The sequence below is a fragment of the Ptychodera flava genome, chromosome 12, assembly GCF_041260155.1.
Source record: "Ptychodera flava strain L36383 chromosome 12, AS_Pfla_20210202, whole genome shotgun sequence".
In the NCBI taxonomy this organism is placed as follows: Eukaryota; Metazoa; Hemichordata; class Enteropneusta; family Ptychoderidae; genus Ptychodera; species Ptychodera flava.
In genome coordinates this window covers 3,503,554-3,518,283 of record NC_091939.1, presented here as the reverse complement: position 1 = coordinate 3,518,283, position 14,730 = coordinate 3,503,554, and the positions used below count along the sequence as shown (strand labels likewise).

Genomic DNA, 14,730 nt, shown 5'->3' with positions numbered 1-14,730 from the left:
GTTTTGTCGTTCTTTGTATCTACTGTATCATAGAATATCAGTACTATTAACAGTGGTATCCTTTTAAATTTTACAATAGTTCCCTAGTCGTCTTACCGAAGCTCTCCATGGTATACCAGTGCAAGGTTGACCCTTTCAGCACCATGGTTTGGCCCAGGTCAATTGGTATCAGTGGCAATTGTGGACCTGTTTACAGTGAATTGGGGGTGAACAGGTTAATAGTGCACATCATGTATGATACAAAGGTTCCCACACCACTCACCAATCTTGCCAAACCTTTGCAAATGTACCCTGGATACCTTTGCTATCAAAGAATGCTGTAGAGTGTAGTGAAATCTCAATAAAATCAAAGAAAATGTGTTCATCAGCTTTCTAGGGATTTAATCTACTTCACACAGCACTCATTAAAGTATTGCAAGTTCTGCTAGAATTTCCTTAACGTCAGACTTGAACTGGTGCCTCATCTACTAAGCATGTACGGTACATAGTCGTATTGCTAACTATTAGTCTAAAAAGCAATATAAGATCTTCAAGATAATCTGCTAAATCAGGTCAAGTACTTTCTTTGTCAGAAACAAAGAGAAATTTCTAATCCAACATAGAAATGTAAGGGTAGCAAATTGAGAATGGATTAATAATATCTGCTATGCTTTAAGTCATTATTTCCACACTCTGTATGTGCAAGGAGATGAGATCTTTATAAGATCTCACCTCGCACAGATCTTATGCCAGCACAGTCAACTTTCACCAAGTATTATAAGATGCTGTAATATCTCCAATGTAACATATTTTGTTGTAGTTTTTTCCTCTAATTATGAATGACTTTTGAAAAATAAGTAAACTTTTGAAAGGAATTGGATTTGTTGTGGAACAATTGTTTTCAATATTTCTTGTCTTTCATTCAATTCCAATGCAGGGATAGGATCAAGCTCTTTCAGAGCACGGCAATGAAATATTCAACGTTTTCAGTCAGCCTGGTGTTTTATTTTGAAATCCTAATTTGGACTGCAAAAATAACTACATTTTTAACAATATAGTAGGTCTCGTTTGAAATTATTCTTTTATGCAAATACATCGTACTTTGGCAAATCACGTAGGTTTGTAGGGAGGGGTCATCGGAACTGCCCAAAGGTCATATGAGACCCATACGACCAATGTAAACTATCAAGTTCATTGGAAATTGATGAAAGTCCTGTTACATGTTGGTCATTATGCACATTGTAAAATTTAAATGTTGCAGCTGAGTGACTCTATTCATCTAGATACCGTGCATGAAATAAACATTGGTTGTAAACAAGAAAGTCGCAAACTGAGGAGCATCGTCCGCTCGCACGAGTCCGTTACTTCCCGTAAACTGCCTGTTTTCGGGAAGCATCCAGCTGCCCGGACAAGAGACCTTGGCAAGCAAAGATGACTGAGAAATCTGAGGAGCAAATCTGTCGACCCCTTCCCTTAAAATACTGCACATCACAACATGCAGAGACTATCTACCACTGAGGCCGTAATAATTAGAAAATAAAACAGTGAGTCTGTACAGGTTTGTATCGGGAATAGTTGTGACCGGGTCATTCAGTAAGCAAACAGACTTTTTTGTGACTTTTGGTTATGATCCTGCTGATGTGTCTCACCTTTAAAGTACATATTCCATGCCATTCATAGCAGACCAATATCACCTGTGATCATAGGGTATTCAGTAGTCATTAATGATAATAAAGAAATATGAAAAATATTATTATAAAGAACCGCTGTTTACGTAAGGTTACGCCGAAATTGAAAAAGAAATCAAAACGTGTTTTTCAGCCTTGGTTTGATAAGTCTTGTTTTTCACTTCGTAAAGATCTGAAAGATTGCTGTAAACTGTTGAATCGCTACCCAAATGATCCACATATTAGAGGGAGATGTTTCACTCTGAAAAGAGAATACAAAAATTGTTAAAATATAAACGGTCTTCTTTCAGAGAGAGTCAATTGAGGAAGTTAGAAAAGGTTTATTCCGAAGACCGTAATGATTACTGGAAATTGTGGAAGGATATTTCAGGGAGTCATGTCAGTAAGAAATAGACTCGTCTATTTCTGCTAGTGAATGGTTTTCTCACTTTAAGCAGTTGGGTAATTTTTCTTGTGAAGAAACTGATAATGTTTCTAAACGTATTCTTTCTGAATTAACAAAAATGGAAGCGGCCAATGAATATGATGTGAGTTTTATTCTTAATTCCTCATTTTACAGTATCAGAAATTTTAAAAGCTTTGCGTAAATTAAAATCAGGGAAATCCCCAGGTGTCGATGGTATTTTGAACGAAATGCTAAAATATGGTGGTTCTTCCATACTTACTCCATTGTGTTCATTATTCAATGTCATCCTCAGATCAGGAACGTTTCCAAATGCTTGGAAAAAAGCATATTTGGTCCCTGTGTTCAAATCAGGTGATACATGTGATCCGTCAAATTACAGAGGGATTTCTATAAATAGTTGCCTTGCAAAACTGTTTACCTCTGTGTTGAATAATAGGCTTATAAACTTTCTAATAGCAATGGTATTCTTTCGCCATTCAGTCTGGTTTCAGAGCAAAGAGGAGAACTGCAGATAATCTTTTAGTTTTGCGTTCAGCTATTGATCAGCATGTCTATGCGAAATTTTCTCAGTCAAGCTATAGTCCCAGTCGTAGATACCTTTATTGTTGTTTTGTAGATTTTCAGAAAGCATTTGACAGGGTTTGGCGTACAGGTTTACTTTGGAAATTACAGAAATATGGCATTAATGGTAATTTTTATAGCTTAATTAAGTCCATGTACAACAACATTAAGTAGCTTATTGTGTGAAAAGTAACAATTGCTTTACTGAAGAATTTGACTCCAATTTAGGAGTTAAGCAAGGGTGTAATTTAAGTCCAACTTTGTTCAATATTTTTATAAATGATCTTCCCAGTACATTTGGTTCCAGTGAGGACTGTCCTATCAAACTTGGTAAACTCCTTTTCAATTGTCTAATGTATGCTGATGATCTTTTATTGATTTCAGGATCTGAAACAGGCTTACAAAGCTGCTTAGATAAACTTCATAGTTTTTGTCGTGAATGGAAATTATCTATTAACATAATGAAAACGAAAGTTATTGTGTTCAACAAAAGTAATCATCTTGTAAAAGGAGTTACACTCACTTACAATGGAGTGACTCTTGACTTAGTGAAAGAGTACTGTTACCTTGGTTTTGTCATTACCCCAAATGGTAAATTCAAAGGTAATTTTCACAATCTTAAATTGAAGGCAATGAAAGCCCTTTTCAGCCTTCGTAAGGGCCTTCAAAATGGTTCACTTTCTGTAAAAGTTGCATTATCACTCTTTGATAGTTTAATTGTTCCTATTATCACATATGGCTGTGAAATATGGGGACATGAAATTAATGACAAGTGTAACTTTCTCAATGATGTTAGTATTTCTTATTATAGATTTATCCTAGGAGTCTCTAAATATGCACCGTGATGGTGTCGTTGGAGAGCTGGGTAGATATCCAATACACTTTATGGTGATAAAACACATGCTCAAATACTGGCATCGATTGGTTTTATCAGATGACATCTTATTGAGATCTGCTTATACATCCAGGTTGAATTCAGATTGGTATAATTATATACAAAGCATATTGAACTCTCACAGTGGGAGCGATATATGGTCTTGTGTTTGCAATGTTAATTCCACAGTTAATAATGTATATGATAGTTTATGTGAAACTTATGAACAAACATGGCTGAAAAACATTCATAATGATAAAAGGAAGTGTGGAATGCAGAGGAATAAGCTCCGAACTTACAGACTTTTAAGACAAAATTTGAATTTGAAAGTTACTTGCTAGATATAAGATCTTTTACCTATAGGAGGTGGCTGACAAAACTAAGAATTTCGGATCACAACCTACAATAGAACTGGGTAGAAGGTCAACTCCAAAAGTTCCTGCAAATGAAAGATTCTGCAAGTTTTGTAAGTCTTTAGTTGAGGATGAATTTCACTTTGTTATAGAATGTCCAAAATACAGAACGTATCGAGATGGTCTATTTTCATCCACAAGTTTGTATAATCCAGGCTTTCTTGATTTGAATGACAGAGAAAAGTTCATGTATATCTTTACTCACAAAGATAAACTACCTCTTGCCAAATTTATTTCTTGTACTTTAGTTCCCCCCCAGTAGCAGCTTCATCCAGTGTTTGCTGAGTTTTGTAATTTTTGCCTTACCGCACTCCTTGAGTGTTGTGAGCAATAAAGTATTATTATTATTATTATTTAAAACTCTCCCAACCGACTTTGTCCACAAAAATTGATCACAGGACTGTCCACGATACAATTGAAGGAATAGAAAACAGAAAACAAGTAAATTAATTACCTCGGGACGGCTCTGAACCATGATAGATCCTAGAAAAACGAGAGTCTATGTCTGAACATGGATGTAAAAAATTACATCCATGTCTGAATGAACAACCTGATAAAGGAAGTCATCGTTCTGTTTTACCTGTGGTGGCGCTGCAAAGATTTGGCCTCGTGTGAACCGTTCGGATTTGTTGGGAGATGGGGACAGAATCAGCAGAAGATGAAGACACAACATTATTCAAACGAGCTACATCATGGATTCCTTTGACTCTCCTTTTTCAAAAATTGTTTTGTGTGACTAGATTTTTACATATAATTGTGGTATACATCTTTTCTAAATCACTAACTAGTTCTTTGTATGCTCACTTTCGTCCAGGTTCACACAAATCGCTCTGTAGCATTAGCGATGCGGGTATAATTTTTTTAAATTGAACGTCTTGACTATTGATTGCAGTTTACACCCTCTGGCGATGCACCTTTGAATTCGATAAAAGAGTTGCCAGGATGACAGCACACATTTCTCCATTAACGATTTGACGTATTTTGTTTTGTGTTTTTCTGAAAACGTTTTATCTTGCATCGATTTTCCTAAATTCTTCACTTTCCTTCAGGTGAATATGAATATCTCTCACAAAAGCAGCAATTCAGAGAAACTAATCTTGTCACGGGGATTTCGCGGTCTTTCCCATTTCCTATTGACTATTTCCAAGACTGAAAATTCTATCCTTTCTTTAAATTGGCCGCCAGCAAGTAATGCTATCAGAAAGCCTGTATTGCTGATACGATTATTTCAACGTTTAATAGACAATGCAAGGGAGTAAATAAAATATCGTGGATTGAATTTAGCCAGTTATTCTTCAGGAAAACAGACAACTGAAAAATTACGGATTTCTTTAAGTAGCCTAACTATACTGAAATTGAAACATGTCTATTGTTTTTGAATTCAAAATTCTCCATTCAAAGACTTGAAAACAACACTTTGAGAGAACAACAGAACTTTTATTGACAAATAAATGTTCAGGAATACAGGAAGATCGAATGAAAATCAAGGTTCTGCTCAGGGAATTGAAGTCAGTTTCGTCTGCTGACAAAACACATCTTTTGAAAGAAGTCGAAGTCCATTTTTACCATAAAAGTTTGTCGACTGAACGTAAAACTGTGTCACCTGACTTGTTCTCGGAGAATTATTACCCGTCATGCAAGATCGACTCCATATGTGAATTATACGGCATACAAACCCTTGATTTCACAGATTTGACATTGCATTCGCTACGTGTGATCCGATTCGAAGAAAGTCTTATAAAGTCATCGCATCTGACAATAAGTAATCATTCTATCTTGACTTGACAATTTCAAGTAAAGCATACAAGCTGCTCTTTTGCGTAATGCTGACTGACTGTCACATGTGTTGTCACGTGATCGACCTATAATTGGTGTGCGTAATTCGATGTAGGATTGCTACATGTAACTTCTATCATGTCTATTGCTGGATTAAATCACACACATATTTTATTGGAATCCGTAAATCTCAAGTAAACCATGCCAAAATGTAATTTATTCATAGGAAATAATAAAACAGCAGAATTACAGCTGGAAATAGGCATTTTAGAGGAATCGGCAATTTCACTTCGGTCGCCCGGAATTTGTAATATATTATAATGCATCTAATAAGGAATCGTTTTAAACACTGTGATATTACCAAACCCATCACATCATTTGTAAATGTCCACTGAGAAACAAAAATATACAGAAAGTCATAACTGTATGCTCATTATTTTTCATGAGCGGTAATGATTCTTTACTAAACTGTAAAACAATAATACTCTTTCGAAATACTTCGCTGAAAGAAACTGCATTACTTTAGAGATACATATTTTGAATCTGTTTTTAGTGTAATACTTTAGTAGCCGTATTTAGTTTATCACAGAGGTGTGCCGAACGTTAAAATTGTCGTCGAACTGTAAATAATCTTTTAAAGTGTCTTGAAATTTGTATGATCGTCAAATTGAAATCGAGACCTGTGCCTCAATCCAAATTCCAATTTCTTTGGTTTATTCTTTACATGGTCTGTAGATTGACACTGAAAATGGTCGTTATGAGGGAAAAAACCATCTGATAAGATCGGATTAGAAAAGAGGATAGCGTCTGATTAATGTCGATAAGGATAAAACAACAGACGAATTAGACACTGATCACATAGATTTACAAAATGAAAATGTAATCGCGTGTAATATATAATGCCTATATAAAAATATCAATTCACACAACCGGAACGTACATTCCTTCATCTACAATTCTACCATAGAAACACATTTTCCACTGAAATGTTCACTTAAATTCACTGTGCTTCTCACGGCAAACAACTGTGGCTGCTAACCCAGGTGTCTAGGACAGGCTAGCCAAGTTACAGACTGATTTTAGTGGGAAGCTCTTCGGCTTCGTAGTACCCAGGTGCCAAGCCCTCCTTTGGAGGTAGTGCTACAGCCTCTTCGTAGGTAGGGGCTGTGGCCAAAGGTGGAAGTCGCCCATGGGGTAGTCCACTGGGCTTCACTGTTAACGCCGGATTGGTTGACGGGGTGAAGTCAGTAGATAGCATAGCTGGGTTGGTACTATGGTAAGTGCCGACTTCCTGACCTGGAGGCGAAATTATTGAAAAAACATTACAATGTTTGTGGGTTTTTTGCATCGACCAAATGAAAAACTTTTCAACACTAACAGTTATTATTCTTAGGCAGATCATTAAAAATTCAGAATTGGAAATTTTCCGTTACATAACGACGTAGTATGAAAATTGACCTCAGTTTTACAAGAATTGCATTATAGAAATAACGGACGACGCGCTGATCATTAACGTTTATTTGTGGGCAAGGGCGAGAGGAAAGCCAACAATTAAGGGGCGAGGCTTGCTGAGCCCGTTAATTTGGCTTTCCTCGAGCCCGCGCCCACAAATAAACGTTAATGGTCAGAGCGGAGTCTGTTATTTCCATTATATTATGAGCGAACCCAACAAAACCGTCAAAATTTCCGAAAATTTCAGGAGCGAACGACAACTGGGCCCCAGAAACTGAGCGCGCTGTAAAAAATTGGCAAATCCGGAGATATTTTCAGAAAAAAAGTATCTTAACTTGACCTACAAGTGCTCCATTTTATTTTGTGATTGATTATGATTTACGTTTGAGGTGTAAAGTTACGATACTTTGAGTTGTTAATCTTATTATTCATATTCACGGACATGTAAACAAACCATTATCGTGTATTTGTGGTCAGTCACGTGGTTCAGCTCGATCAATCAAAATGCGACTGGCAGGGTATGGTAATATAATGAACAATATCAGGCTATATTTGCTACATGGAAAAAGAAGGTATAAAATTATCCTATTTTCAGGCAGGTGTACCATTTTCAATAATTATTTTAGATAGTTTTACCGATGTTGTAGTTGGAGCTTCCGAGTCAATGTTGTTGATATCATCAACAACGAAGATTTTTTAAAACATATCTAAGTAATCCCAAAAGGTAACAAGTATGATTCCGTGAGTTTGTCGATTGATTTAACAGGCTGCTGGTTCTGAGTAACTACCTAAAGTGAGCTTTCAAGTTAGACAAACTGAAATTAAATTGAGAATATTATAAATTAACGCATAGGATTATTCACCCGTTCTTGAAGGAAAACTATAATTTGTACGACAGTTTTTAACAACTTGCTTATGAACGAGCTAAATGATTCATGCAATCAATTAGAGATAATGCACTAAGGACGTCTTCATCTTTTGAATTCCGACTGTAATTTCGTTAAGACCTATTCAGTGCCAGATTGCCCGTACACATACACGAGCATGCGCACCTGGCCTTGTAGGATTTATCTCCATGGAAACGGAAGGCAACGAGCAAGGCCCCTTTGTCGTAATTGTACCCTCGGTATGTTATCGTAATTTTCGGGGAAAACATCTTCCTGCAAACCCTAAACACGGAATCCGAGAACGGTAAAGGTCAAAATGTAAAGGATAATATGTCCAGACCTTGTTTTCGACAATGTAAACTGAACTGCAGAAGGTATTCAACACCATCTAGGTCAAACCTATCAGAACTCAGACTAGATTGAATTACGTCTGGCACTCAGCCAGTGTTCTAAAAATACACATTGCGGAGTTGATCACTCACCTGCGTTGATCAGCACGAACTGACCGTCGGCTCCCGGCATGATCTTCTGCCCGGGTTGTAGGACAACCACCTGTTGAGGGGCCTGTGCCAAGAAGCAAACATAGTGGTTCTGAATTGACGTATACGTGACATCATCGCCGAAAATACACTGAAGCTATCTCCTTTCCGTCTTCCACCCCCTTCTCTCCCCTTTTCGCAATTCTCCACCCCGAAATGAATATCAAGCCCCTTGTGTCAATGACATGTAATAAACTTTCTTTGAAAATGAACAGTTCTTATTGTAATGGTAACCACGGTCCCTCTGTGGTAACATATGGTACAACCTGAAATTTCCCTCTTTTTATACAAACGGACCGTGTACAAACAAAACAACTGCTGAGGTCATAGTTTACAAATACAAAAAAAGACGAAAACTTGGAAAATAAGATTTTCCAGTACTATCCATTCTCAACTCATTCTGTCTACTCCGTTATCCGTAAAGACAAGACTAACAAACTCACCACATGAGATGGTGTCTTACAGAGGCCGCAGCAAGCCGACACCGCAGCCGCGAATACCAAGATCACTTCAACGAAGGCCAATATCATTGTCACAGAGAACATAGCGATGCTTGTTCGGAAGCTACTCTTCAGCTCATCTTCTTCCTTCTTTTCTTCATAGCTGTCTCCGTCGCTGCCGTGCCAACCAAACCAGTCTTCTCCCTCGTGCCAGTCTTCGCTATTCTCGTGGCTACGTTCTTTGGAATCTGTCTCGTGGTGACCACCTGGTCTGGGTCGATGACGTCCATGTCCTGATGAGAAGAAAGATAATAAATCTTGAGAAAATGAAGTAATGATTCGCTTATCACGAACACAATGATGATTGGCTTAGCAGGTCTGGTTTCTCTTTTCTGATCTCCCTGTCAAATCTCCGATGTCTGTAATATCAACATAGACTTTAAGACTTGAACCAAATGTGAATATAACAAGTTCCTTTTACTGACTTAAGAATCTTTCAGTCGATCATTTGCATCGGTCAAGATCTTTATAAGTTACAAGCCCTAAACTCAAACAGAGACATGGAATTGGAAACGCCCCGGCCCGAGCAGGAACAAAATAAAACCAGAAGAATAACGAGGTAGATAAAATTTAAATGAACAAAAAAAAAAAAACAATAAATAAATTTACTAACTCAACCAATGACCAACCTAACCACATTATCGACAACCATGCACTTTTGGCGTTGTGGCCTTTGGTGGTTGGTCGCTTGCACTTCGTGCCTTCAGCACTTGTTCTCGAGCCTTTGACTCTCGATTGCTGGAAAAAGTGTTCTCCACGGCACTTGCTATGGTTCTTACGTAGGTATTTCAGGTAAAAAAGGCGGAAGACTGTCGACTGTCGGAGCCACAATTTATCTAGATGACTGACTAATAAAGTGGAAGTAACTGGTACTCACCTATAGTTAGTTATCAATCACTCATTTCTTACTTACTTACATACTTAACAAATAAATAGATAAATACCTGAACGTGCACGTGTTTCAGCTTCGTCGCCATCTTCTTCGCCTTCCCACTCCCCTTCATATTCTTCTTCTTTACTTCCTTCATTCATGAAGTCGTCGATCCATTCTTCCCATTCACCGTCTTCCATATCTTTCAACTCCTCGAATTCTTCCAACACTTCTTCCAAGCTGTCGGGAATCATATCTTTCATGTCATCAAAATTGTGGGGGAATTCTTCGTCTTCGAGATCGTGAAGCCATCCCCGGAGATCGTCTTCAATGTCGCCAGAGTCTGAAAAGTAGTCTTCATCAGAGTATGACTCATAGTCGTCGTCATAGTATAACTTCATGTCCATTCTGATAGCAGTAGCTGTCCACACCCAGGCTGTGAACACCACTATCACTGCGATCACGCTGAGCACAAGGAAGGAAGTCAACTGTGGATGAAGAAATGTTTAGAGCATTTATCCGAGTCCACTATTTCCATGTCCTGTATCTGTATTAGTCTTGCTAATTGTATGTTTTATGCCCTGTAATCTAGCGTTCGTCTTTGACTGTCTATAAGCTTACCTACCAGTATACCTATCTATCTACCTACCTACCTACCTACCTACTGACCTATATATCTATGTATCTATGTATCTATCTATGTATCTATCTATGTATCTATCTATGTTTCTATGTATCTATCTATCTATCTATCTATCTATCTATCTATCTATCTATCTATGTATCTATGTATCTATCTATGTATCTATCTATGTATCTATGTATGTATGTATGTATCTATCTATCTATCTATCTATCTATCTATCTATCTATCTATCTATCTATCTATCTCTCTGCTCGTCCGTCTGACTGTTTGTCTGTCTACCTGTCTATCCGTTCGCCTGTATGTCCGTCTTTCTGACAGTTGATTTATCTGTTCGTCTATCTGTTCAATTCTCTTATTCAATCACTCATTTCCTGTCCCTTCGATATTTATGTTTACTTTAATATGTGTGATTTTTATTATCATCTTTATATCATTATGAACTCCATTTTATGAACGAATCCATAGCTCCATTCTTCATTGGGGATATTTGTCTGTAAATTAGTAGCGGACGGAGAAAAGTAAAGTTGTCAAAAACATGACTTTTAGATCTCTTTGTAGGGCTGTACGTGACAGCTTCAGTACGCAACGATCTTAAAGTTGTTGATGTCAAAGGTTTTAGGCTATCGATTTCGTGACGTTTATACTCCACGAAAATTTATTGATCTACCTGAAAACTTGAAGTTAAGCATCTAAAGAGACTTAAGAACTAGACTATAGATTTCATTGTTACCTAATTTTGACAATTAAAGCGGTGTTTCTTGATCAATTGTCATTCTACACTGCCGACACGCAGTTATAGGGAAATGGGAGAAGATTTTCGGTTTCATCAACAGCGTCCCATATTTATGCAGGTAAATATACGTACAGTAACCGCACCCCACTCCACCTCCCCCTTTTTCAATCAACTATTGTTCGATAAAGCAGCTTCCCCGTACCCTGGGGCGGTTCTATTTTGCTGTAGCTTATCTTCATTCCAGCTTGATGTGATTAGCCGTAACTGCAGACACGACCAAGCGCCAGTATAATTTGTGACACACTCTCTCTCGAGCTCTCTTATCAACTCTCTTTTACTAAGTTGAGTGTTATTCTCACGCCGCCTTAGCTATTGAGAGAACGCAAGTCACTGTATAGGGCGAATGACGTCACGTGACCGTTTTATGAAATGCCTCCCAGGCACACAGCGCTTCAATTACACATTGCAAATGGCTTATTTGAACCTCACCTTTCTCATTCAGTGCGACGTGACTCTGCTTTTAGAGTTGATATACATCAAGTGAGTAATGAGTCTGAGGTTCAGTTTTGGAGTTTCAATATCGAAGGAGGAATATTGCAGCAAATCTAAATTTCTTACCCAAGCATTGGTTCTTTTGCGACATGTCGACATCACGCCGACGAATCCGGTCACAATGATCTGTAAAGTAAAATATAGGATATACATTGTACTTATTCAGACGCTGTGAGCAAGAAGAGAGACCTTGTCGTGCTTTTGTTCGATCAGAACTAGAGACTCGATGTTTCTTTTCTTCTCGAACAACCAGGCAGTCTTCTAGCTTGCCTTGGTTTGCCTTTTAATGATGCTTCGAAACGTTCGATTCTTTTACGAATACACGGTATAGTCAACATACATAGTCAAACTATCTAATTCATATCAAAGGTCATGTCAAAATGACAATTCATCGGTCGTAGAAGAAAATTGTACTGCTAAACGGAGATCAACTCACACGTTGAAAAGTAATTACTCAAAAAGCGCATGCAGATCTGCACAAATAGTAAGATAACCGGTCAGGGAAATATTCAATTTATGTATTAAATATGATGTTTGCTTGAAAAAAGCTAAATATTAGATGAAGTATATGAAGTATGAAATTCTGACGTCGTGTCATTCTGTTGTCATATATATATATATTGTTAAACATGTTCAAAATAGACTGCATGAAAACCAATTTATATGGATTGACGAATGCTTGCTTTGAGCCAGCATTGGGTACATTGTCGCTGTATGTAAACTTGAGAATGTTGATTTCGCCATCCAGCTCTGCTTAAAACAGACAGCATTCGTGAAAAATTGATATGATGGGTGATATATTTGCAATGTATACGAACTTCTATCGTCTCCACTGGCAATCACGTCAGTCACACTACACACCTCATTTCAATTCAATTAAAATTCCTTTCGACACTCAGGTTAGGTACTCAAACAAAATACATGCCCAAGCATAACCACGTGTCATGAACATGCCAGTAACGACAAATTACAAGGTTCAAAATGTTACACACATTCGTTGCCGTGGTTACCGATCTCAAGTATATCCCAAGCGCACTAAAGATTTCTGCGTTCGCGACTTTGATGACGTACGGTGTCATTAATTTCCTCTTTCCTAGATATTTTTTGTTAAAAGAAAGTGTGAGATGAAAACGTCATTTTGAAAAGGTACAGAGAAACGACGGGATGGTGAGGAAAACTCTACAATGACGATGGAAATTGAAGTTTTATGTGATCTGCATAAAAAAGATTACAGCTGAATGAAGAGGAGCCGATATTGTTTACATCTATAGGGCTGATCTACTTTGTAATCAAATGTAAAAAATATCACGGTAAAATCAGTAAAACTTAAAAACTACGTATACTTACGAAAAATCCAGACCATATTGGAGCTCCAAGGTATTTTATTTCGGACATGCAGACTGGGATAGAAGCTATTCCAAGTATCATACTGAGTGATCCGAGTAAAATTAGAGCCTTGCCAAGACCCTTGCTACAACCACTGCCCGCCATTTTGTCAGCGTGGGGGCCTGGTCTTCCCTTACAAGGATGGTTGGTGCAGCTTTAGACGAAGAAAGAGAAAACAAGTCTTTAAAAGATGGAACAGCGCTTCGGAACGGTTGTGACAGTGATAGATAGCTTGTGATTACGAACGTAAATTTCCGATCGTAATTACCATGAAACTGGAAGCCTAAGCAGTAATGGAATATATGTTGCTTTAGGCTACTTTATATTGCTACCCGTTTAACCACTTTTGTTGGCTTTATCATCCGACGTAAATTTGACATATAGCTCGTATGTCGCAGTAAGTCAAACAACAGTACGCCATCTTGGAAAGAGTCGAGCTTACGTTGTATCCACTACTGCTTTCTTAACACTTGTTTAACCTAACTAACGAGACGAGAAGACGAATATTGACAGAGCAAAATAGTCCCTGATTTAAACATTGCACACTACAATAAAAAACGATGCTTGAAATGACATAACAATTTTCTTACATTTGCCTATGAAATTGTTTTTCATTTCATATACGAGGCGAAATCCCTGTGTTACATACCTTCTCATGCTGGCGACCCTGGGCGACTAATTCACACTGTGTCCAGTTTCGCAAGTCATTGGACAAAACGCAGCGCCGCAGCGTTTTATTATCGATCCGGACAGACAACAATGGACAATGCTGGATACCCGGATGTGCTATTGTGTCGACTCTGAGGCTGTGCTGTCGCCGACTCTCTCCGTTTGTATGCGCAAACATGGATACACCTAAACAACCACTTTCCATAGGTCATCTCATAATAGAGATATGCACTCTCTATACGTCATTGGCGTTCGATTGAACAGAAAAAACGTCTTACCTGGTGTTGTCAGCAAAGGCTTTGAGTCCAACCCCACTATTATTGTTGGTTTCAGGGTCACGATAACAACAACACAATAAATTTTGACAATTCCTTTTGCTTGTCAGACCTTTTCACTCTGATGATATTTCACAAAGGATAATATCAGCCAAGGTTATTCTATTGCTACAGTGTCACGAGGTGTGACCTTTCTTATGGTAGATATCTGAAAATTAGCAGTGAGTGTGGAACGTTCTTGTCAAAACCACATGTACTGCTCGACTATTGATTTCTTCACATTGCAATAATTTAATTACATATACACCGAAGAGATATGGTGCATGTCTTAAATTATGCGAAGTTACCCTTTTTAGATTTATTCTACTCGTATATAGTCGGGCTTGAACCGGTACCGGCCGCAGAGGGGTTCTTTTGAAGGTTTCTGGTTAATTAAAATGCTAAACAGGGTCCAGGGATGCGCACAAACACGCCGACTCTTGTTATTACATATATATAAAACATTTTATGCGAATATTGCCAT

At 37.9% G+C, this 14,730-nt stretch overlaps 1 protein-coding gene across 1 annotated transcript; it reads right to left on the bottom strand.

Moving 5' to 3' along the window:
- Window positions 1-5,337: 5,337 nt before the first annotated feature.
- Window positions 5,338-14,203, bottom strand: LOC139144725 (uncharacterized). Its single transcript, XM_070715449.1, has 7 exons — window positions 13,913-14,203; window positions 13,225-13,417; window positions 11,944-12,003; window positions 10,020-10,434; window positions 9,019-9,308; window positions 8,519-8,600; window positions 5,338-6,993 (listed from the first exon to the last, which is right to left on the bottom strand). Exons 1-7 carry the CDS (start codon window positions 13,918-13,920, stop codon window positions 6,764-6,766), a joined length of 1,278 nt encoding a protein of 425 aa, XP_070571550.1. The 5' UTR covers window positions 13,921-14,203; the 3' UTR covers window positions 5,338-6,763.
- Window positions 14,204-14,730: the final 527 nt, after the last annotated feature.